Genomic DNA, 25,625 nt, shown 5'->3' with positions numbered 1-25,625 from the left:
TCCACCCTCCTCCTTTTCCCAACTCTCACACAGATCACCCCCATTTGTATGCCTTCTTTTCTCTTCTGCACACATCAGACATTATCACTTTCACCCCCTTTTCTCCACCTCCTCCTTTTTTTCAACTCTTCCTTGCCTACAGTCCACCACTCCCGCTTCCATCCCTCCTCCTTTCTCCTTATCTGCAGCCAGCCCCTTTGTGCGCAAACTCTATGCTGTTTATGTTACTGTGAAGATGAATAGAATCTTAAGAGCAAGCCTGTCATAGACAGTTAAGTTCACTTGCTGTGTGTTGGGCATATACAGTATGGGTGTTTGCTTGTTGTTAGAATATCTCTTCTAAATTACTATCTTGAATCTGGAACTTCATGCTGAAGACAACATAGGGTACCAGGAATGCAGTGCATTGTGGGTGCCTTTGTTTAGAACTGCCATTTTCCTCTCAGTGTCCCTTCTCATTCCCATGCCATGTTATACAACTTTTGTTCCTCTCCCCCGACCTGACTTCATGCAAATCCTGGATTGTGGTGAAGCACTACAAATCCTCCAATGAGGGTTGTGCTCTGACTTCATGCAGATTGAGGATTCTGATGTGGCAGTACTTACGCATGTTTATGCATAAAGGAAAGTGTGTGAGAGAGAGTTTACAGTGCATTTGGACACCACTTAAGGTATCAAAACAAAATTTTGTATAATGGTTCCTGAGAGCAAAGAGCAGGTTTTTGTCTGTTTGGATACAATTGGACTCCATTCTGAATCAAGATGGCAGACTGAAGCTTCCAGGAGTGCAATATTTTAACTAATTTCCAATTTCCAATTAAACTTTTTATTGCACTAGCCATAGGCCATGGCATCATTCAGAAAGAGAACAAAAAACAAACAAACAACAATAACCATAAAAATCATTGGGCACAGACATACAATAAAACCACGGTCATGGCTATTAAGATTATTTGTTGCATTAAATAGAATAGAATAGCAGAAGATTCTCAGGTAAGATGTGCCAAATAAAATATCCAAATCTCCTTTGCAGTTGAGCGCTATTTTGTCTAGTTCCTTCCTCCTGATCTTAGCTGCCAGTGCATAGAGTGCTACTTTATAAGTAACAAAGTCGTCAGTGTCGCTCAGCAGCCATTTCACTCTTTCCACCCTATTCAGATGTGTTCCATTTGTAAACAGGGCTTTTATAAATCGGTCTCTTGGGTCTATATATAATGGGCACTGCAATAAATAACGGCACAGGTCCTTGACGCAGGGTTGTCCACACAGACAGTGTCTCTCTTCGTAATGTACTTTGCCGTACCGTCCATCCAACACCGCCGAGGGCATTGATTGGAATTGTAGTTCTGTAAAAGCGATTCTTAATAAAGCAAGTGGGAGCTTTGTCAGGTATCTGGCTCAGGCATGCTCCGTTTGGTAAGTAGGAACCATGGTGAGCTCTTGGTAGAAGCAATCATGGTTAGATCCCTTTCTGCATCGGACCTAAAGAGACAGTCTCTTAAGTGCCTCTTATCCATCTTCATTGTCACCTGAAGATCTTGTAATTGATATTGGGACAAGAGATGTTGGATGCCAGCCTTCCAGCATTTGGTCTTTTCCCGTTCTGTGTAAGATATAGCGGGGAATCTCTCCTCCAAAAAAGATTGAAGTCTTTTCACATAATCTAGGCACAGGTAATCAATTCTAGCCTGTATTGTTGTCACGTCAGCTTCGGCACGAAGAAGAGCAGCTGGGGTCCCATTGGGGAGCGAGAGCACTTTCCTGAGGAATTTGTTCTGCACTATTTCTAAGGCTCTGTTAGCATTTGGGTCCGTGCCCCATATCGCTGCTCCATGGAGCATCTGGGAAACCACTTTGCTGGCAAAGATTTTCAGCACAGGTTCTAGTAATATTTTAACCACTGATTTCAAAACTGCAGTGACTTTTTAGAATTCCTGAGTAATGCTAGATAACAGGCCACCAGTTATAAATAAACAGCAATAAATTATTTTGGTTTGATTTCTAAGCGCTAGCCTTTTGGAACAGTGTATCCTATGGCTACAGCCAGCTACTGGATACAAGGAATAAAAAGGTGAATAAAGGTATTGAATGGAAATAAATGGTGGCAGTTGAACTGTAAAGGGATAAAGAAATATAATATAATATAAAGTGTTTGTGTGGGAGAGCCTACAGTGGATCTTGTGGATATTTTAAGTAATTTAAAAACAGAAAAAGGATAAACACCATCCTGTGAACACCACTTGGTAGGATCACCGAGTAATCTTCCTTGGAAGGTCTTGACATAGGGGAATTGAAAGCCACACCTTGTATCAAATATTTTCTGTGTGTTTTCCAGCCCGGAAATGGACTCACACAGAGCATTACTATATGCAAGCTTCATCTGTGGGGTTGCTCTACTATTTGTTCATTCCATATATGGCAAATCATTTTACTGACTTTCAAAAACATTTTATTATGTAAATTGATGATCCTGATTACTTAGTCCTTCCAGCATCATACACTCTAAAATTATGTATATGTGTGTGTTTATTTGAGCTCACTTATGTGAGATAAATATAATAATGAGGTCTCCATAGAGATATATTGGTAATTTAAAAATGTGCAGAGTTGTGTGAGCCGGGATGAGGACAATCTATTTTGGGGGAAGATAATTACAGCATTACTGTAGAGAGTAGTTCTTTAAAAATAGCGGGCCTCAGATGGCGTGGGAGAAAGGTAATTAAGGCGTGAATAATAATGATAAATACTTTCCCCCTGTGCTGCTCTTTAACTACTCTACACATAGGCACATCCATTACAGGAACTATGTGCTTATAAACCTTATGGAAATTGTGCTGCTGCACATATGTAAGTTACCCTGTGCTAGAAACAAGATCTGGTTCTTGGCTCCTTTGGGAGAAAGTGTAGGAAAAGAAGAGATGTACAGTAAGCCCAGAACTTACACAGGGTTTTTTTCTGGGGATCATGCTTAAAGCCAAAATTGTGTATAATCAAAACCAATTGGGTTCGATGGTCGATGGGATTGCCAAAGTCATTTATCCCAGAAGCCTTCCCACCCCCATTTTAATTTTTTGTCATGTGCATGAAGCTGAATGCACACAAATTAAATGTGCTCAAGTTGTGGTCTTGCTATAATTACTTACATGCTCTGCCACCAAGGAAGCTTAGGTACATCACGCCAGCTAGCTTGTGGTAGGGAAGTGCCAAGGGTTCTGAAATGTACCACTTACATTTCTAGCAGCACAGCCACCGGTTTTGCCACTTTACCTGCCCTTTCCCCTGCAGTAGTGAAGGCTGCAGGAAAGCACTGTCTGATATGGCCAATAAAAGAGCAGCAACAGCCACCCTTACAGTGTGATCACATTCTTTGACCCTTTGCCCTGTTGGTGGAGATCTCCAGAACCCCTGCTCACAAAAGGACCAGGCTCTTCATTAACACAGGGAGATGAAGAATGCAAGCTTCCTGTTCCTAATAACATGTAAACAACTGGAGGCTCACATCCCCTTATAATGAGTGCAAGTTGGAGAAGGTAGCTTGCAGCATTGTTCTGGGGTGGGGAGGAGAGGAAGTGATTACTACAGGCATAGGCAAACACGGCCCTCCAGATGTTTTGAGACTGCAACGCCCATCATCCCTGACCACTGGTCCTGTTAGCTAGGGATGATGGGAGTTGTAGTCCCAAAACATCTGTGGGGCCGGGTTTGCCTATGCCTGGATTACTATTTCCAAAGGATAATTTGGCTTGCTTCAGTCTTTTTGTTTCTCTAATGGAGTTTTCTCCTGCTCCGGAGGCTAGAACCTGAACCGAATGGCTTCAAGTTATAAAAAAGGACATTCTGAATAAACACCAGGAAGAGTGTTCTGACAGTAAGAGCTGTTTGACAGTGGAACTATTTCTCTTGGGAGGTGGCGGACTCTCCTTCCTTGGAGGTTTTTAAGCAGAGGTTGGATGGCCACCTGTCAAGGATGTTTTAATTGAAATTCCTGCATTGCAGGTAGTTGAACCAGATGATCCTTGGGGTCTCTTCCAACTCTACTATTCTGTGTGATTCTAATTAATGAGTGTAGCTCAGATGCCTTGAAGTATATGGAACCTCAGTTGGAAAATTTTAGATGGATTGCTACTACATTGACTTTACCACTTGGGCAGTTTGGCTTTTATAATCCTAAAAATACTGGATTTTTGGAGAAGGAACTGGGGTGGGGTGGAGGAAGGGGAGAGGGAACCATCAACAGTTACCTTCCATCCTTTTCCACAGATGGATGTATTCTGTCAGTGGAGGGACAGTACTTAATGTAACCTTTAATTTTGTTCATTTTTACTTCTGTAAAATGAATTGTTATGAGTCTGTCTTAAAATGTACAGACCAGCAGTGGCAAACAGTATAAAGATGGTTTAGTTCATGGGTAGGCAAACTAAGGCCCAGGGGCCTGATCCGGTGCAATTGCCTTCTAAATCCGGCCCACGGATGGTCCAGGAATCAGCGTGTTTTGGAATTCCGGGTTGGTGCCTCCAGCAATGGCGGAATTCCTCTGATCGGGAGGAATTTGCCCCGTGGGAATTTGGGTCTGTACTGCCATGGCAAAGGCGGAGACCCGTAAAAATCACAGGCGGGAGAAGCCTGTGAACGTGGGATTCGGCGGGCACCTTTTGCACCTCCCCTACTCGCGAGGAAACCCGGTTTCGGGGATCCGGAGCGATGTGGGGTGAGTGGCACGGTGCTTCGAATCGTCTGCTTCTTCCACGGAGCTAGCCGCATAGCTGTTGCCGGAGAGCGCTGACTTTTTCCTGTGGACAATTTGACTCTAAAGTAATTACCCATGAGTAGAGCTGAATTGGGAAGAATTGGATTTTTAAACGTTTAATCTGGCATCGAAATGGGGAGGTTCAATACAGGAAGTCTGCCTCCCTCTTTTGTAGATTAACTGAAGCAAGGAGACTGCAAGCTAAAGTCTTGGAAAGCCTTTTGTAAAGGACTAAATTTCCATCGGTAAAGAACTAAATCCCCCCTTTTTGGAGGCAGGAGAAGAGGGGGGGAAGTGGTGGACTGAATATGCCTGCAGGAGAGAGTGAAGAGAGTTAAAATACCGCCGCTCCGACCCTGGAAATGGGCTGCTAGCAGGATTGATGTTTTCTGGAACGTCCATTGACAACATTTAGAACGTTCACTGACAGGTAGCTAATCAAGAGAATACATTGTTTCTACTGACTCCGGTTGTTTTTTTAAAAAAGGAGGAAAGTAACTGAAAATTGAAACAAACTTTGGATTATTGAAACTGTGTTTAAAAGAGGACATAATGACCGATACAAATACAACCTGTTTTCCCCTAGTGGAAGCTTTTGAAATTGGTTACTTTATAGGAGCTGGGCTAGGGGAATTTCCAGCTGCAAGATAAAAAGTGTGAGACTTTGGAATTGACCTTGAATCTCTTAAGTGTTATGGCAAACGGAAAGGAAAAAACAGACGGGATGTCGACAGAGGAGGCCTTAGTGGCTGCATTATTGAAAATAAATGATTCGCTGGAACAACTCCACAAGAAAACAGATGCGATAAATGTGAAATTGGATGTTGCAAATATTGAAACTGATATAATTGTAGAAAGTTTAAATAACTTGGGACAAAAGGTGAATACTAATTCAGAAACCATCCAGAAATTGACACAGGAATCTACTCTGATACGGCAAACTGCAGATGAAGTCAGGGAAAAAACCCTTGCTGCTGAATCTAAAGTAATACAACTGGAGAGGAGAGTCCAATCCATACAAAGACAACTTGATGAACATAAGCTGACATTCGTTATGATTGAACTTAAAGAAGAACGGATGAATTTGAGGACCAGAGCCCTATCTGAATTGGAAAAGGAAAGCCTGGCAGAGTTTCAGGAGGCGACAGGACTAACATTGGTTGAGAAAGAGAGGTATTTGGGGGTTAGTATGACCGCCAAAAATGTGAATCTGCTTAAGGATAACTGTGAAGGATGTTGGATTGAAGAGAAGGGGGATTTGGAAATACGGACAAATCAGAAGTTGTTACTGTTGGGCCGAGTCATTGAGGTGGGGATGAGGGCTGCTGTGTTGCTGGGGATGTTGCTTTTGTTTCAAACATTGCAAGCTCTGGATGGGATGGAGGGTCTCAGGAGGTGGCAGAGGGATGCTCCTAGAGTTGTTTGGCAGGGCAGGAAGCCTCGAGTCAAACTTAAGATATTGATGGATGCTAAAAAAGGAGGTGGACCTGCCCTGCCAGACCTTTAAACTTCGTTGTAAACCATCTGCCTTTTGCTGGTTGAGAGAATGATTGCTTCTTGAAAACACTGAAGTGTTGGACAATGGCAGACGAAGTTGATGGACTATAGGGAATTGGTGGAAATGACTGGCAAGATCCGAGACCAGGGTGAAGAGTCGGTGGAAGAAGATTGGAAAAAGTTTAAAGACTATTTATAGAAATATTGTAAAATTAAGGAATGTTAGAAAAATGTTGGAATGAAATTACATGGCTTTAGTAGAAATGTCATAAGGAATTAAGTATAAATAGATTAATAGAAAGTTAAAGGAAAAGTATGGCAAGAATGTGTTAAGATAATTATAGAACAGAAAACAGAGTAAGATGGAAAGGAATTGCTGAAACAAATAATAGAAGTGGAATACAAAAAGGGAGGTGTGAGGAGGTCGCTGGAAATAAGTGAATGAAATATAAGATATTGAAAATGTTTCAGGTGTTTTTAAAGTGTTTTTGTTTGTTTTTGTTTGATTTGTTAGTCTATGTAGCGTTTTTGTATTGTATTCGTATTTTTTTTTCTTTCCCCAAAGGCACATCCTTTATTATGGCACAATTTTCACAGAGAACATAAGAACACAAGAGCCCTGCTGGATCAGAACAAAGTTCTAGAGCAGGGTAAGAAACAAAGGTAGCAACCCAAGTTGTCAGATCTTGAAGTTTATCAGATGAAGACTAGCCAGGAGGAAAACAGCTTGCCAGTGGAGAGGCTCTTAGAGGCTTCTCTGATTCCCCAGGAACATGCACAAGTCAATGTAAACAATTAGGGGCACATGATAGGAAAGGCTAGTTGCCAGCGCAACATAAACAGCAGGTAACAATTTTTATTGAAAGAGATCTTTAGCATTTTTTGCAGTTCTGCATGTATACTCTCCCAGAATACCTGTATTTTCCTACATATCCACCACATATGGTAGAATGTTCCTGAATCTCCGCATCTCCAACAATTACTTGACACATTTTTATACATTTTTGAAAGTTTCCATGGTGTTAGATACCATCGATGTTGCATTTTTTGAAAGTTCTCTCTAATTGTGTAACAGTTTGTGAATTTCCAATTGATCTTCCATAAATTTTCCCATTGGGCCATGGTTATTGGATGGCCAAAATCCTGGGACCACCTTACCATTGCCACTGTTACCTCCTCCTCCTTGACTTTTTCTTTTTGTTTGAAGTGTTGTGCTGGAAATTTTGAAAAAGTAATAAATATCATTTAAAAAAAAAAAAAGGAATCAGCGTGCTTTTACATGCGTAGAATGTGCCCTTTTATTTAAAATGCATCTCTGGTTTATTTGTGGGGCATAGGAATTTGTTCACCCCCCCCCCATATAGTCTCTGCCCTAAGGTTTGAGGGACAGTGGACTGGCCCCCTGCTGAAAAAGTTTGCTGACCCCTGGTTTAGTTCAAGTGATATTTTCTTCCTGCATTTTTGATGCTGTGTTTAGGGAACATACATAGCATTTATATGTAAGCTATGTTGCTGTTCTAACTATGTAGTCAGAGCATTCCAGTGAAGAGTATGCACCCTAAACAGTTGGAAATGATCTAGAGACAAGAAATAGGTCAGCTTGAAAATAACTAATAAAAAACTGTAGAATGGCAAGTGTACTGTGGCATGTTAATTACATTAACGCTGCTGTGTAGGAAATACAAGAAGTCTAATTCAGTGAGTAAAAATAGTGAGTCAGAGGATGGTAGGCAACAGGGTTTTCTTTTTTGAAAATGAAATAAAATCTATTTCAGCTACCTCTATCCAGGGAAACTAGATAAACATTTTGCAAATCAAACGGGGAAGAATATTTTTTTTTAAATAATAATAATGTAGTTTGGTGAATTGTGAAAGATCTCTCATCATAAAGAGGGGGTATAATTCTATAAAAGTGGCCTGGCATAAATAATATTTTCTCTTAAATTGGGAGAAAAACAGAGAAAGGAGGATATCATATTGGCTGGGTGTGTTCAAGAGGTTGGTATTCGAAACATGCAGAAGATTTTAGTAGTAACCTGAGCTGAATTGGCTGCCTTCCTCTTTCCACAGCTTGAGGCTCTCTCTCTCTCTCTCTCTCTCTCTCTCTCTCTCTCTCCCCCCCCCCCAACTCCTCCTCCTCCACCTCCTTTAAAAAATGCATTTCTGTGCATATACATAATATATTCCAGGGTTTTCAGTGCCTTTCACTTATTGGCCACCCTTCTTCATTCCCACAGGTTGTTTTTTTTTGAAAATATTGTCTACTAATATTGTCATCCAACTTGCTTCTTGAGGCTGGTTATTAAATCTGATTTCTAAGGTTCATATTCTATCAATGTAGGGGTTTGTTAACTGATGAAAATCAGTTGTTAATTATTGTTGTAAGAATTCTCCCCCCCCCCCCCTTACACTTGGTGTATTGCACTATTGGCTGCTGGATGTTGATGAGGCTTAGTACCGGTGAAGTGTGAACACTGCTAGCCCTGGAATACAAAAGCAGATGGCGGAATGTGCTATTTCTAGCTCATACCAATCATCCTGAGGCAAGTGCTGCTGAAATGGGTATTGGAGATGTTTTCAGTTGCTAAGGAGATGAGAAGGATGGAGCTGCCCAAATAACTTTTCCAGTTTTCTTATCTCAGCTTTTCTGAGGATTGAAAAGTATATGTGAGCTTCTTCTTTTTTCTGGCAGAGGGAGAGGCCACCATCTCATCTTCTGGCTCCTCCGCTCTGCTTCTGTGAGCCATTCAAGTTTAGCATGGTGGCACTACTGTATTCAGGATTGAGCTTGAGGAATGTATTCTGTGGAGGTTCTTCTACCAGAGCAACTTAGGTACACTGACTTTTAATTGCAGTCCAGCATGCAGATTTCAGGATGATTTCAAAATGCAGAATGAGGGATTTCTGTCTTTCCATTCATGGATGTAATTTGGGTGGGATGCAAGAAGCAAAGCTGCTCTCCAAGTTCTGACACATTGTATAATCAGTTTTTAGTGCTGTACCAGGTTTCTTTCTTACCCTCAAAAGTTTTGAAGCAAAAAATGGGCTTCCAAGGCAGGTGAAAAATCCTCTACCATGTTGTTATTTTGTTTCTGTTCACACCAGCTGCCTAGCAGCTGGTGTGTGCCATAGCACTGCTGCCGCCATTGCTTTTCCGCCAGTGCTCCAGTCTCCAGCCACCCTCAGAGCTTCAACTCTAGTTGAAGAGAGAGTGGGAGCATGTGCATAGCCAGGACTTTTGTTGGGGGGGCAGAACTGACGTAATTGGTCAGTTAAGTATTTCTATTGTTTTACTTGATGGGGGGGGAGCTGTCCCCATGAGTTGGGGAGAGTGCTGGAGAGCAGGAAAAAATGGGCATTTAGAGGCTTTTTAGAGGGTGCTCCTCCCCTTGCATAATTTTTGCTTATGTTCATGGGGGCCTGGAATGTAACCCCCAAGTAAGTGGGGGCTGGGATGCCTGTATGTTTATGCCCCACCTCTCTTCCACGTAGCCTGAGATAGCATGTGAGGTTCTCTTCCTGATTTTATCCTCAAAGCAACCTGCAAAGTAGGTTAGGCTGAGAGGCAGTAACTGACCCACAGCAGAATGGTGATTCAAATCTGTGTCTTCCTGGTCTTCAACACTCTAACCATTACATCACGCTGTGCTACTGTTCTGGTGCCATTCGCACAGCTCCTAATGTGATCCAAACTAGAGAGGGGCCTTATAGCAGATGTGATGACATCAGATTTGGGTACCAGATGATATCAGAGGGGAAACACATGGCTGAGGGGTGGTTGCAAGCAAGCAAGCAAACAAATCTGGCTCTTCCTATTCATCTTGCTGGGCCAAGGCCTGCACAGGTGCACTGCTTATGTCCTGCTAGCTAAAGTTGGCAGTTAAGAGGGGCCCTCCTGAGTTAGACCAAATCTAGTCCAGCTTTCTGTTCTCCCATTGGCCAGCCGGGTGCCTGCAGGCAGGACTTGTGTGCAACAGCCCTTTCCCTACCTGTGATTTCCCAGTAACTGGCATTCAGAGGCATACTGCTTCCAGCAGTGGAGGTAGATCTCAGCCATCATGGCCACAAGCGCTGTGTATCATATTATAATATCTCTTTTTGCTAATTGAGTAATGTCTTCGTGGTTTGTGACACTTTTCAAACTGAAGGGAAAACAGAATGTATTCTGTTAATTAGCATGGTACAAAAGTTCAACTTCATTAGTTTTGGCTAAGGGATTTATACCATCTGTTGCCTATTGCACTTATTTCATAGAGCAGGGATGTCCAACTCTCAAGAGACTGCGATCTGCTCCTGGGGGGGAAAAACTGGCAGTGATCTACCCATTTTTTTGGGACACACACAAACAAACACAAAGTTGTTGAGCTTTTTTTAGCGGGGTGCCATAGCTCGTCTGCTCTTTTGGGGGGGGGGCATGCCATAAGTTGATAGCAAAATAAAGACTCCACCGCTCTCGCATCACCTACGACATGGTGTTTAGGTGGACCTTCGTCCCCAGCAATGCTCCCATTATGTGCTACCCTCTGGTCAGGCCACTGCAGGGAAGCAGAGGATGGGCACCAGGAACGGTCTGCTGCCACACGATTGCATGGGTAGACTAGCATGGTGGGGGATCCGCGAAGCCTCCTGCCGGAGTGAACTTGCTGCAGCCTGCTGGCAGGGGCTTCCAAAACACAGAAGTAGCAGGGCACCAGTGCTGGCGGCCGAACGACGACTGACTCTCTCCAGGTCAGGAAAGCACGCGCGTGGATGCTCTTTTTCCACTGTGGAGGAGAATGAGCCCGTGATCGACTGCTATCACCCAGGGATCAACCTGTCTATCGTGGTCGACCGGTTGGACATCCCTGTCGTAGAGTATTTAAGATCTGCAATCAGCACAGCTTTCTGCGGACTTGTTGGTATTCATTTTATGTGGTATAACTATGATTGGATGAAAATATGTAGATGACAGGAGAGGGCCAGCAGTAAATCACAGAGAGCAAATTGGTGTTAACTCTTTATTAGCAAAAACAGGATCTGCACAGGAGTATTATACCGAATGAGCACAGCAACTCATCTCTGGCAGGTCTTGCCCCCTTGAAGCAGTTGCTGAGACTCAGGGTCCCTTTCCAGAGTTTCCCCCAAGTAATCTGAGACTTTACCTGCGTGAAGCTAATTTCTCTTCCTCTGTCTTCATGCCTCTCCTGGTTCTGGAAGACCCGGGGGCAAGGTAGACTCCCATGCCTCTTCACATGCCAGAATCAGTCTCTGCCTCGTGGCCTCCCTTCTCTTCTGCTTCTGGGCTTGTCTCTGCCACAGACTCCACCTGCTCTGTTACCTCTTCAGATTCCGACACCTCCTTTTCATAGTCTTCTCCCTCTGACCACTCGTCATTGTCCCACCACCAATCCCTGGGCTCTTAGGCTTCTTCCCTTGCTGGTTCCCCAGCCTGGGAATAGCCAGGATTTTTGTTTGGGGGGGGCAGGCTTTTGTTGGGGTGGGGCAGAACCTCAAATTTGTATTCATTTGTATTGATTTTGATTTGGCTGCATCCATGTTCCCCAGCTGGCTTCTCCCACAATTTCTTTGCATCCAACAAGTCCACGATAGTAAATTTATATTTATTTTAATGTTTTGCTTTGTTTTTTATTAACATGTAATCAATCTATTGTAAAATATTCCTTTTTAATATGTTTTGGTGCAGGTTTTTAGTAATGATGGGTAAAGTCATGGTGTGCAGAGATCACTGCTCCTTATCCTTTCTCTCTCTCACATAGTTTAGTCCCAGGTTCAATCCCTGAGATCTAAAGGTAGGACAGGGAGAGAGTCCGATCTGAAACCCCGGGTATCCAATGCCAGTTTGTGCAGACAGTACTGATCTGGATTCAGTTTAAGGCAGGTTCCTATGCTCCTAAGAGTGGACAGGCAGCAGCAACACAGAGAAGGAGCATCAGTGGGTCCAGGGATTCGTAGTGGGCCCTCTACTGGGGGGTCTCAACAGGTGCTCAACAGCTTCGACTGATGGGTGGGGACAGCCGAACATCTGTTGCCCTTGCTCTGATGACCTCTAGACTGGACTACTACCAGAGCAGGGTGGTCTGAACGTACTGATTGCACTGGCTACCAATACATTTCTGGGCTTGATGCATTGTTCTCAGTTTTTTGTTTATTAATTTATATTAAGAATTTTATTTTATAAATTGCAGTACTATAAAGATTAACAATAGCAAATCAAACAGTTACAGATCTCTCATGTTTCATTGTTACAATTGCATATGATTGGAGAAAAGTAATAAGCATTGAAATCAGATAAACAATAAGTAAAGCAACTATACGATAATGCCCCTCTAAAACTCAGCTTGGGTAGTTAGAGGTTGTGAGCTCCCAAGAGAAATATTTATGAAAATAATGAGCAGAAACCATACGGTGTCAGCATGATTAGATGTAGTTCAGCCCCTTGCTTTCCGCATATCATGTGTTAATCTTTCCATGAGAGCAAGGCGCTGAGGACACTTATACCAAATTGCAATTAAAAAAATCAGAGGACAGTCAGTACATATAACTCCAAATCTGGCATGTCTGCAGTGCTTACCAATTTGTTTCCAGAATCTTTTCAAAGTGCTGATTTGATCTATAAATCTTTATGTGGATATGGACACTAGTACCTCAAGGACCGCCTCTCCCCATGTGAACTAACCTGGACCCTGCAACCATCATCTGAGGCCCTTTTCTGTGCCCCCTTCATGGGAAGTTTGGAGAGTGGGTTTCATAGACCCTGAAATATAAAAATGAAAGACACACAAATACCCAAACTGGTGTGTTTATGCAAATTGAACTGAGGGATCTGTTTTCCAATAGGAAAATGGTGGGACATGTTTGCTTATATCAAGAGATGGCATTATAGTCAGTAATCCCCCCCCCCCCGGCCAAGTGCCACCATGGCTTCCTCCAAAGTGTATCATCAAAGCAGCAAAACTAATCGTTTTGATTTGCGGCTGCATGAAGCAGTTACTACTGATGCCCTATTAAATGGCTAATAATTTCCTGCAAATATTAAGATGGGACACGTGTTCTGGATTCCATCCTGCAATTGAGGTAAGCCTTCTGGCCAGCTGGTAGTGTTATAATCTGTCAAGTACTGTATATGTTTTCATTCTGTGTTGAAGTATCTTGGTTTCCTCATTTTAAGTGTAGTTTGCATATGCTATTTTCTCCCTTTCTTCACAGGACTCATCCCAGGAGAGTGTCATTACACGAGACGTTCATCGTACATTCCCAGCTCATGAATATTTTAAAGATACAGGAGGAGAGGGGCAGGAATCTCTATATAAGATCTGTAAGGTACGGCCAGATTTGTATGTAATTTGCATTCAAAAGTCTAGCTCCCACTCCCAATGATCAGTACATTTTACACACGTCTTAATAGCTTCCATATATTAACACAGTTTCCATATATTATTCTAAATGCCATTTCTGAATGTTTTCTCATCGTCATCAAACCTTTTATTGGCATCACATACAAACATCCATAGTAACTGAATGTTTTAATATTTTGTAATTCTGTGACACATTGGTGGTTTTCTGTGATTTGTGATTCTGTGATGGTACTGTGAGAATAGTCATCTGCAGTATAATATTTTTGTGCTGCAAGGAAAAACAGGTGATCTATATCATTCAAAGGGCCAATTTTAGGTAATCAGTGATTCATTATTTAATTTGTTCAATGGTATTTAACAACACCTATATCAGTAGACTAGGATATTTTTATTTAAATAATTCAGGCATTATCCACCACCCAGTTATAACACAAGAGGCTTCACAAAAAGGGAGCAAGGTCCATTTGTTGGCTGTAGGTTCTCTTCAACCATCTTCTTGGCAGTATGCTTTGCCTCCTTTTATTTTATTTATATCTGCCTAAATATTCAGAGATATTAATAGTTACCTTCTTTGGATTGTTGTAAGAGTATTATGGGCTGAAGACCAAACAAACAAACAAATAAAACAAAAGATTGGATTAGAACAAACTTGTTTTGCCACAAATTTGATGTTTAGGAGAGGATTATTATTCAAATTGGGGAAGTTGAAGGATTAACAGTCCTGCTATAATACATTGTTCACTACATTGTATCTAAATCATTAGGTCCATATTCTATAATTCTATTATGGTCTATCCAAACTGGATTTAATCAGCTCTGGGACTATTAATTGTTGTACTCCACGTTGGAATCTAATACATCATCACTGGAATGCGGTACAGGCATATACACACACCCCTTATGCGCTGTGCTAGGAAATAATTGCAGTTCAAACCTGGAAATGGCAGAAGAGAGCTGGAGAGTCCTTGTGACCCTCCCCGGAGCCCGGAAGAATTTTTCTGTGGATTATGAAGGAGCAGGGCTCTGGTGCTGGCTTGAAAAAGGTGTGTGGGGCCCCCTGCTGCTGCTGCTGCTGCTGCTGCACTACGGTGCTCATCAGCTGAGAGGCAGGAAAGCTGCTTTGCAGCAGGTCTCATCTGTGCAATTTTCCCAGCTTCTCTCTCTCTTTTTTTAAATGATATTTATTAAAATTTCAGAGGCTAAAAGAATTACACAAAAACAAAAAGTAAAAATACAAGAAAAATACAAAATACAAAATACAGAAAAAAGAATAAAAGACACTTAATAAGAAAAAAAGAAAAGAAAAATGGATCAATCTTTCCATACCTTACATTCATATCCTTGTTTCCCTGACCTCCTCATACCTCCCTTTTTTGTATTCCAGTTCAATTAGTTAAGTCAGCAATTTCTTTCCCTCTTTGTTTTCTCATGATCCTTTAACTTAATATACTATAACTTTAAATTTTCATCTGTTATCAATCCTTTTTTACATACACCTTTATAGCATTACTGCTTAAACCACCTAGCTTCATTCCAACATCTTTCTAACATTCATTAATTTTGCAATATTTCTGTAAATAGTCTTTAAATTTCTTCCAACCTTCTTCCACCGACTCTTCTCCCTGGTCTCGGATTCTGCCAGTCATTTCCGCCAATTCCATGTAGTCCATCACCTTCATCTGCCATTCTTCCAGAGTGGGTAGGTCTTGTGTCTTCCAATACTTTGCAATAAGTATTCTTGCTGCTGTTGTGGCATACATAAAGAAAGTTCTGTCCTTCTTTGGCACCATTTGGCCGACCATGCCCAGGAGAAAGGCCTCTGGTTTCTTCAGAAAGGTATATTTAAATACCCTTTTCATTTCATTATAAATCATCTCCCAGAAAGCCTTAATCCTTGGGCACGTCCACCAAAGGTGAAAGAATGTACCTTCAGTTTCTTTACATTTCCAACATTTATTATCGGGCAAGTGATAGATTTTTGCAAGCTTGACTGGTGTCATGTACCACCTGTATATCATTTTCATAATATTCTCTCTTAGGGCATTACATGCCGTAAACTTCATACCTGTGGTCCATAACTGTTCCCAGTCAGCCATCATTATGTTATGTCCAACATCTTGTGCCCATTTAATCATAGCAGATTTCACCGTTGCATCCTGAGTATTCCATTTCAACAGCAAGGTATACATTCTTGACAAATTCTTAGTTTTGGGTTCTAACAGTTCTGTTTCCAATTTTGATTTTTCCACCTGGAAGCCAATTTTCTTGTCCAAATTATATGCCTCCATTATCTGATAATAATGAAGCCAGTCTCGCACTTTGTTTTTTAATTTCTCAAAACTCTGTAATTTCAGTCTATCTCCATCTTGTTCCAAAATTTCCCAATATTTCGGCCATTTGACCTCCATATTGACCTTTTTCAAGGCTTTCGCTTCCATCGGTGACAGCCACCTTGGGGTTTTGTTTTCCAATAAGTCCTTGTATCTTATCCAAACATTAAACAATGCTTTCCTGACAATATGGTTTTTAAATGCTTTATGTGCTTTGACCTTATCATACCACAGATATGCATGCCATCCAAATACATTGTTAAAACCTTCTAGATCCAAAATGTCAGTGTTTTCAAGAAGCAGCCATTCTTTCAACCAGCAAAAGGCTGCTGATTCATAGTAAAGTTTAAAGTCTGGCAGGGCAAATCCACCTCTTTCCTTTGCATCTGTTAATATTTTAAATTTTATTCTAGGCTTCTTGCCCTGCCAGACAAATCTAGAAATATCTCTCTGCCACCTCTTGAAACAGTCCATTTTGTCCACAATTTGCAATGTTTGAAACAAAAACAACATTCTAGGCAATACATTCATTTTTACCGCAGCAATACGACCCAACAGTGAAAGCTTCAAATTTGACCAAATTTCTAAATCTTTTTTCACTTCAACCCAGCATTTTTCATAGTTGTCTTTAAATAAATTCCCATTTTTTGCTGTCATGTTAATCCCCAGGTATTTAACTTTCTTGACCACTGTTAAACCTGTCTCATTCTGAAACCTCTCTCTCTCCATTGGTGTTAAATTTTTCTCTAAAACCTTGGTTTTTAACTTATTCAGTTTAAATCCTGCAACTTGACCAAATTCTTGAATCAGTTCTAAAACCCTTTTGGTACTAGATTCTGGCTCCTGTAACGTCAATACTAAGTCATCTGCAAATGCTCTCAATTTGTACTGTTTGGCTCCGACATGTATACCTTTAACCAACTGGTCCCTTCTAATCATATTCAGCAAAACCTCCAGGACCGATATAAAAAGCATTTTCCCAGCTTCTCTGGGGTCACATAACTTCTGAATTCTCTTCTGGGGAGAAAACTCATTATACTTCTAAAGCCGATAGTGAAAAAGGTTTCCGACGTTGACCCCCAAATGGTGTGCAGGAGCTCTCTCTGCTGCTATGCTACCCCGCTCAACAGCTGATGGGCGGGAAGCTGTTCCTTGCAGTGGACTCAACACCGTGGCTTAGACTGAGGGCGAGGGGCAGTAGGAAGGGGGGTCTCTGCTGCCCTTTAGATGGCCCTTGTTCCACTCCTATCCTTCCAAATGAAAGTGGAGGAAGGGGGTGGAAATGGAAAATAAAGCCACTTAAAAAATGAATTTTCCCACTTACACATTTCACTTATGCACACAAAGGCCAGAACGTAAACTCCTCGTAAGTGGGGAATCACCTGTATTTTTTGTCTCAAATGCTGGACTTTGAGGACTTGTGTGTATGAGAAACCATTTTATTATCATGACAAATTTTTGGTATAGCCTCAACTTCTGTGGATGATCTTTTTCATTTATAAGGATGGGATGTCCTCTTACATGTGCCTAGAAATAGAACATGAAAGATTTAAGGTAGTTACTGAGAAAATAACAATTGCAAAGGGCTTCCTAGAAGGGAACTGGCGTCAGATTTTTGGTAATAACTATTTTTTCAAGCATTTCCTTTCCCCATCATATAAACAGATTAATTTTCTAGGATTTGATACATTGTGGAATAATACTGGTGACCTACTTTTTGCTTGCATGTATATTCAAAGGTGTTTTACTACAGGGAATCAAAATAATTGGTAAAAGTCTCTTGGATTGCTGTGACAGCAATGCACAATTTAATTTGAGGGATGTTGTTGTTTCACATTTTCAAGTTAAAGCAAGTTGTGTTTATCAGAGAAACAACTGCTGTGATTTTAATGAGTAGAATTTAATATGTTTTGGTAGACACCATATACCAGCTTGTCCAGGTTAATACTCTGTCAAAAGAACAAAAACAAAACAGATCATCTCTTCTCTATTTTGCAACAAAGTGTTTTAAATACATTTTGAAAGCAGGGTGTAAGATTGAAAAGCCATTGAATGAGGCACTTACTCTACCCTTAGTTGCTATGTATACATCTTCCCTCTTTTTTGCACTCCAGTTCTTTGCTGGGCTGCTCCTCTGCTATGAGTTGAGCAAATGTATTGGGCCTTGTACCTGTACACTTAATGTAGCTGTTAAACATTTGTCTTTGAAAACACATGCTCAAGCTACTACTGATGCAGTATTTGGCTTTTGGTTTATGTAGGTATTGTCATCTATATCTGCACAGCTTTAGAAATCTAGTGACCTACAAAATTCACTCCGGTGCATTGATTGCACTTTTCACATATATTGATAAGGGTTAGGATCCCAGTTAGGATTGCCAAGTGTACGCCTGTCCTCTGTCCTGCTCTGCATTGATATTCTTCTAAATGCAGAATGTTTCATGTCAGCCTTAAGCAGCCCTGTTTCAAGAGGCTGGGTGGCTTTGAAAGGAAAGTGTGCATTTTAAATTGAAGTTATAATTGGAAATTATTTCATTGTTACATGTCTGCTAGAAAGCTGCCGCTCATTCATATAGGGGGCTAAGTTACATAATGAGCTGCTGCAGGGCCTACCATGTGGTTATTTCCTGTGCCAATATGTGACTGCAAAGCAGTCTCCCTTGGAAAATGGGACCTAACCTCAACCTGCTGCAGTTGTGCCTGCCGGGCAGTATCTGTTGGAATTCTTTTTAGCTTTGTCAGTCTCAACTTGGTTAATTGGCTGCCTTCAGCAGCACTTCCACAATGTCTCCTAAATGTCTGGATTAGGCAGATGCAAAGTTCTGTGGGACCCTCAACACTAAAGCAGGTGGGGGAGGATCATAGCTCAATGGCAGAGCACTTGCTTTGCGTGCAGAAGGTCCCAGATTTGATCCCCAGCATCTCCAGTTAGAGTTGAGAGGGTCCCTGCGGTAGGGCGTTCGACCAGGCTGGGGCCAGAGCTGAAAAGGCCCTGGCCCTGGTTGAGGCCAATCTAACCTCCTTGGGGCTCGGGACCTTAAGGTCCTCCGCAGGGCATATCAGGAGAGGCGGATCCGTAGGTATGAGGGTCCTAGGCCGTATAGGGCTTTAAAGGTTAAAACCAGCACCTTAAACCTGATCCTGTACTCCACCGGGAGCCAGTGCAGCTGGTAAAGCACTGGATGAATGTGATCCCGCGGCGAGGACCCTGTAAGGAGTCTCGCAGCAGCATTCTGCACCCACTGGAGTTTCTGGGTCAGCCTCAAGGGCAGCCCTGCGTAGAGCGAATTACAGTCATCAAGCCTGGAGGTGACCATCTCATGGATCACTGTGGCCAGATCAGGGCGAGAAAGGTAAGGAACCAACTGCTTAATACGGCAGAGATGGAAAAATGCCACCTTTGCTGTAGCTGCAACCTGCGCCTCCATAGAGAGGGAGGCGTCGAAGGTTACACCCAGAGTGCACTGGCACTAATTGAGCCCCCACAAGAGATGGAAGTTGGCCCCCCAACCCCATGTTGTCCCGACCCAGCCAGAGGACCTCTGTCTTTGAAGGATTTAACTTCAACCGGCTCCCACGCAGCCATCCAGCCACAGCTTCCAAGCATCTGGTCAGTGTGTCCGGGGCCGAGTCAGGATGGCCGTCCATCAACAGATAAAGCTAGGTGTCATCTGCATATTGATGACAGCCCAGCCCAAAGTTTCAGACAATCTGGGCAAGGGGGCGCATAAAGATATTAAAAGATATCCAAGGACACATGTTATGTTGTCATTTTTGTCCTGGATATTTTGGTGCCGGTGTTGTTGAGCACTGGAGGGTGGGTCCACAGACAGCTCCAAGGGTGGCCCTTCGGGGGGGGGGGTCCTCATAATTGGTTCCTGTACTCCTCAAGCTCCTCAGCCTGTGGGGTGTCTGAGTCATCCTCTGAGTACTCTGTGTCTTGTACTAGGTCAGGGTTAGGCATAACAGTGTCAAACAAAAATCTCCAATTAGATTACATTTGAATAAATGCTTCCCTGTGCATCTGGCTGGCCACTGTGAGAACAGGATGCTGGGCCATTGGCCTGTGTCAAGGAGGGGGTCGCTTTCCCGAGTCCTCCCTCCAAGCTACTAATCCATCACACGCAGGCACCAAACTGGTTACCAAGCTTCATTGGCTCCTTCCCTGGCACCAGCTACAGAACATCAAGCAGCAAGTCTAATACACAGCATGTTCTCTCTCCCTCCTGGCAGGTTAACTCAAAGATTTATAGGGGCTGGGGGATGCTGGCAATCAGCCAGCCCCATCACATTCTCCCACTTTGGGGACTAGTTGTTACTACCTGCCTGAGGGGCCCCACCCCAGCAATACTTGCTCACAGGATCCAACCTAGGTCTCCCCCAACAAACGTTTGAGACTAGCTCCCCTAAATCTAAAAGATGGCTCAAACTGCACAGGGAGAGCAGCTAATCAGCCACAAAGAAACACACACACAAGAAAACCCTTTTTGCACCTTCTTCAGCTGCTGCCCTGCAAGCTCTGAAGGAAGGACAGGCAGAGGGGAGGGGAGGACCGTGGCAAATTGACAGGACTCCTGCATGAGGAACAGCGAGAGGGATGGCAAACACAGCCACTGCCCCGGGCAGCAAAAGCCTTAGCTACGCTACCGACAGGATCACTACTTCATGACAGCCTGATCCTGTGGGCTCATCTTATGTTCCTACCTTGCACCTTAGTTATGAAGTTAGAAGGAGGATGGTTGACTGCAAAAATCTCAGTTACGTCTGCTCAGGGTGTGTTGTTGGACATGATGGATGATAACTACATTTTACTCAGGGTAGACCCACTGAAATGAGTTCATTAATTTCAGAATAGATCTGCTAAAATTAATGGACCTATCTTAGTCATAAGGTGAGTCCATTAATTGTAATAGGTATTTCTGAGTAAAAAGTAGTTAAATACCGCCCACTATACTGTAGATAATTATTGTGGATTTCCACAATCTGCTCTTAGATTTTTGAACAATAGACATGTGTTCATATGATTTGAATTGATACTGAATTAATAATTATAGTCTTAACTAACCAGTGCGATACTGATTCAGAATTCATGTCATCTTTTCTCTGATAAACAATGGGTAGAACCTTCTTGATTTTAACTATATATATATATATATATTGTAATAAATGTAGGGGTTGCTCGTGCGTAAGTTGGTGCCACTCCTGGCTAGGTTGCCTTGTTAAACCTTTTCTGTCTGGACAGCCCCTGCACTTTGTGGCTGCTCAGTCGCTAGCAGAATCCGTCAGTGGGCGTTTCTTAAACCTTTTCCAGCATAAAAGTTGTTTGACTCCAAGTCTCCTCCTACTCTCCCTGCGCGGAAGTCTTCTGCGCAGGGAGGGCGTGGGTAGCGGAGGACCCGTGCTCTCCTCGCTGATCTCCGGCGAGGAGTCCTGGAGCCCCCTCGCCGATTCCCCCATCTGCCCCCCTTTATCCCTGGTGTCACGCTGATTTCTTTCCCCAGCTGGTGAACCGCCTCTCCCCCTGCTGGGCCCCTCTCCAGCATCGCTCGAGAGCCTAGCCTCCGCCTCTGGCTCCGATGTCAGTTCCCTGACACACACACACACACACACACATATATATATATATATGCTTTTGTAGTCTCTAGTCAGGTCCCATGCTCATAACTATTATACAATTTAAACATTTTGTGTTCTAGTCTGCAAAGATGTCAAATTCTGGTGTTCACTTAAAGTTTAGGTTCTGTATAGAAGGGTCCAAACAAAACAAGGTTGCTCCTACTTGGAATTTGGAACACTGACAAGAACACTCCCATGGCTTCCTGGCATTAAAAATCTTGCTTGCTGACAGATGACACATCTGCCATGTATTATCAGGCAAGGCGCAAACCATTATATAGTCTTCTCTTCTTACCACCTAGGTGTCTTTGCAAAATTATATGGTTTAGCCTTGCCTGTGTTGCCTTGAAACCAAGTTCATTCTGATGCCACATGGAAAACAGTAGCGCAGAAGGTGGCATCCTTTATTTAGCAAAGGAAATTTCTGCATCCATTGTCTGTCTTTCCATTTGAAGAAACACTGCTGTCTTTGTATGGAGAAGATGAAGGGGAAAGAATTTTCACCTTTATATATTTAAATACTAGTACCTATTGTTGTGCTTGTACAAAGCATTCATTCAAAGACCACGTGTATTCGCTCTTTTTTTTAAAAAAAAACTTTCTTGTCAATTCTGCCAGTTAGAATCATTTTAGGGCTTGTCAGAAGAAATGTGGTAATGAATGTAGTATTTTTGATCAGAGAAGAATTCTGTCATTTCAAGGAAAAATATAAGCTTTTCTTATCAGAGATTGTTTCAGAGATCCAAATGGTTTTGATCACAAATATCACTTGAACTTTAAAAGTAATTATTTCCTGTCTTACCTGGATGCTTGGTAGGAGTGAAGAGTAAAATTATTTGTTCTTATTACCTTATTGGGAAATTTGTCCATGTGGGGTTGTAACAATGGATGAAGCTACCATCAATGCAAAATTATGAACAGTAGTAATAGCCTATTCAGACGCAAGAGGATAATGTGATGTGGTGGGGAAAAAGGAGCAAATGTTTAAGGACACTCCTATCTTGGGCTCCCTGTTCTCATCATGTTTTAGTAAAAGGATATTATTTATTTCAAACATAGATGAAGTCCTTGGGCAATGCAATGCAAGCAGAAGAAATATCACAGCACTATAGTGTTCAGATTGCTTTAATTCATTAGTCCCAGATTCCTTAAAGAAATAAAGCAGTTTTTTTAATGTCTCTTTCTCTATGTTTGGCAATGAATTTTGCACCTGGAAAAATACAACCATCTTTACTTCGATCTAATGCTCACCTTTTTTGACCAAATTATGTTGCAAAAATTAATTGCACATTAGATCTGATGGCACCTTTACATTCGCCAGCAAATAATATTTTTTGTTTCACGGTTCTGAAAATTGATGTGCACTTTAGATTCGATGGTGCATTAGACTTGAGTAAAAATGGTACTTCGGCTTATCAAAACTTTAAAAAGGTCGCAGGACTCTGGGTTTGTGGCGCTCATCTCGCTTTACAGGCTGAGGGAGCCGGCGTTTGTCTGCTCTGCAGACAATTTTTCCGGTTCATGGGGGTAGCATGACTAAGCAGCTTCTGGCACAACAGAACACCGACACCAGAGCAGCACGCGGAAATGCCATTTACCTTCCCACCAGAGCGGTACCTATTTATCTACTTGCACTTTGACGTGCTTTCGAACTGCTAGGTGGGCAGGAGCAGGGACCGAGCAACGGGAGCTCACCCCGTCGTGGGGATTTGAACTGCCAACCTTCTGACTGGCAAGCCCAAGAGGCTCAGTGGTTGTAGACCACAACGCCAACCGCGTCCCCTAACTTTAAACTTTATCCAAGCAAAATCATGAATAGTAGTGCCATAATTTTGTTTTAAAAAGGATTTGAGAGGAAGGAATTACATGTTTGCGGTATCTCCCAAAGTGTAGGCTGCCTTTACCACTTTACCTGTTGCAGACTTTGCATCCAAAATCTTCCCTGTTAACCAACTCATTAGACATCCTTCCTGAGTTCCTCCTCTGCGTGCATGTAGTCTGTTTTTATTCACTGAATCGTACTTTCAGATTTATCTGCATGCACACACATATACTTAATTGCTGCTTCCTTTTCATTTGTTCAGTGAACTTTTTCTGCCTTGGTGTCAGTCCATGACATTTTGTGATCCCCGCTCCCTGCTTCTAATGGAAATAGTATTTATTAGGGATAATAGTAATTCACCTGGTGCATAAGGTATCTTCATTAGCCAAGAGTCTTTAAGATACCATAAGATTTATAGTTTATTTATAGCTGCATAATATTTTGGGGCAGGAATCTTAATTTATCCGATGCAAGTGATTAAGTATGCCCTGACCGATAAAAACCAGTGCCAAAAGACTGCAGAGTTTTGCTGCGGCAGATTCACAGCTGCCTGCGTAGTTCAAAATGGTGAAATTGGTAGTCAAGATAACTCCTGGGCTAATTGTTAGTTGCTGCAAGAATGAGCTCATACATGTTTATCTGCTTTGAAACTTTGAAGCCTTCATTTTGGTTCAGTTAGCTGGGGAAGGAGAGGCTTCTGATTCTGTCTGCCTGTCAGCTACTCCCTTATCTGAGGGATGGACAAGGGCTGGGAAGGGGCCTCTGATCCATTGATGCCGGCTTATGTAATGTAATGTTTAACATATTAACACTTTGTGGACAGGTCATGACAACTGTCTGCAACTTCAGTGTCCAACCCTAGACTGTCATAGCAGTGGAGCGTTGCAGGCTAAGTTTTAAGTTTACACCTTTTTAAATAAAGCACTAGAACAGGCCATTCTGGAAAGACCTCATTGCTCTCTGTACCATCTGGAAAGACCTCATTGCTCTCTGTGAACATGCACTGACATTATTCACTATTGTAATAAAACTTGTCTTTTTATTACAGGCATATTCAGTGTATGATGAAGAAATTGGTTATTGTCAGGGTCATTCCTTTCTAGCTGCTGTTCTGCTGCTGCACGTGAGTACACCATGGAAATGATGTTCTTGCTTAATGAGCCAAAGCAGTTAAAAGATTTTTGCTTTCCATATCTCAAATACTTGTAAGATTCCCTTTCCTGTTTAATCCTCTTTTCTTCTTGCTGCTTCCTTTTGTCCAGAATGAAACTAGAACAGGACTACTTTGTTCTTTGTTTAGCTGCCTCAAGCTTCCTCCATTTCCCACTCCCATATTTGCCTACTCGACTGCTTTAATCTGCAGAACTGGTACTGTTACAGGTGCTACGTAATACTCATTCCACATTTGTAAATGCCCCTCCATTGTGAGAATTGCCCATTTATTATTACACTCTGCTTCCTACTCTTTAACCTTTTTCTGATCCGCAAGAGGGCCTGTCATCCCATGGTTGCAAAACTTACTTGGGAGTCTTTGGCAAGTTGTATCTAACTCTGAAAGCCATGGGGCACATTATGTATTGGCTCATCCGTCTCTTTTTGCCCTCTAAAACTCTAAAAGATTTTTGTGAAAGGTTGTGCAAAGGTAAATCCTATGTTAGTTCCTCAACAAAACATATTTTTTTATGCTTGATAATTCTATATCCAGTAATTATTTCCACCAGTTTTCACAGAGCAGATACTAAGCTAGCTCTCCCCCCTGGATCCCCGTTTAAAAATTGGTGATAAATTTACCACTTTCCAGTCCTTGGGTATGGAAACTGATCTGAGAGACAAGTTATATATTTTTGTAAGGTTTTCAGCAATTTCATATTTGAGTTCTTCAAGAATTCTCAGGTACATATTGTTAGGACCCAATGATTGCTTAGATTTTAATTTGCCTATAAAGCCTATAACTTCATCTCTTGTCACCACTATTTGCTTCAGTTCTTCATGCTCCTTTCCTGAGAAAGTTAGTTTTGAGTACATGGATCTGTAACCCTAGACAGCGCTCACACTTCTGGATTTCTGCCTTTATATCTGTCATTGTTATTTATTGAGTTTGTTTACTTAGGAACCTGGAATTTGTAAGATCAGAAGGTGGAGAGTTGACTGCCTTGGCCGTATTGCTCTATTTGCTAAACTTGTACAAATGCTTAACTTGCTTGTTAGCTTTATTCTCTGTCACTAGGACAAAAACACTTTATCAGGTAGGGCTCCCG

At 42.1% G+C, this 25,625-nt stretch overlaps 1 protein-coding gene across 3 annotated transcripts in view; it reads left to right on the top strand.

Moving 5' to 3' along the window:
• Nucleotides 1–25,625, top strand: part of RABGAP1L (RAB GTPase activating protein 1 like) — a 149,870-nt gene that overhangs the window by 54,550 nt on the left and 69,695 nt on the right. For all 3 annotated transcript variants that reach the window (XM_081012105.1, XM_081012107.1, XM_081012106.1), the window contains exons 15-16: nt 13,451–13,564; nt 24,416–24,490. In XM_081012105.1, coding sequence (XP_080868231.1) covers nt 13,451–13,564; nt 24,416–24,490 — 189 coding nt within the window. The remainder of the gene's footprint in view (nt 1–13,450; nt 13,565–24,415; nt 24,491–25,625) is intronic.

This window comes from Podarcis pityusensis (genome assembly GCF_964106645.2).
Source record: "Podarcis pityusensis genome assembly, chromosome: 6".
NCBI classification, from domain to species: domain Eukaryota; kingdom Metazoa; phylum Chordata; class Lepidosauria; order Squamata; family Lacertidae; genus Podarcis; species Podarcis pityusensis.
The sequence above is the reverse complement of the archived record's forward strand: the minus strand, read 5'-3'. Positions and strand labels throughout refer to the sequence as shown.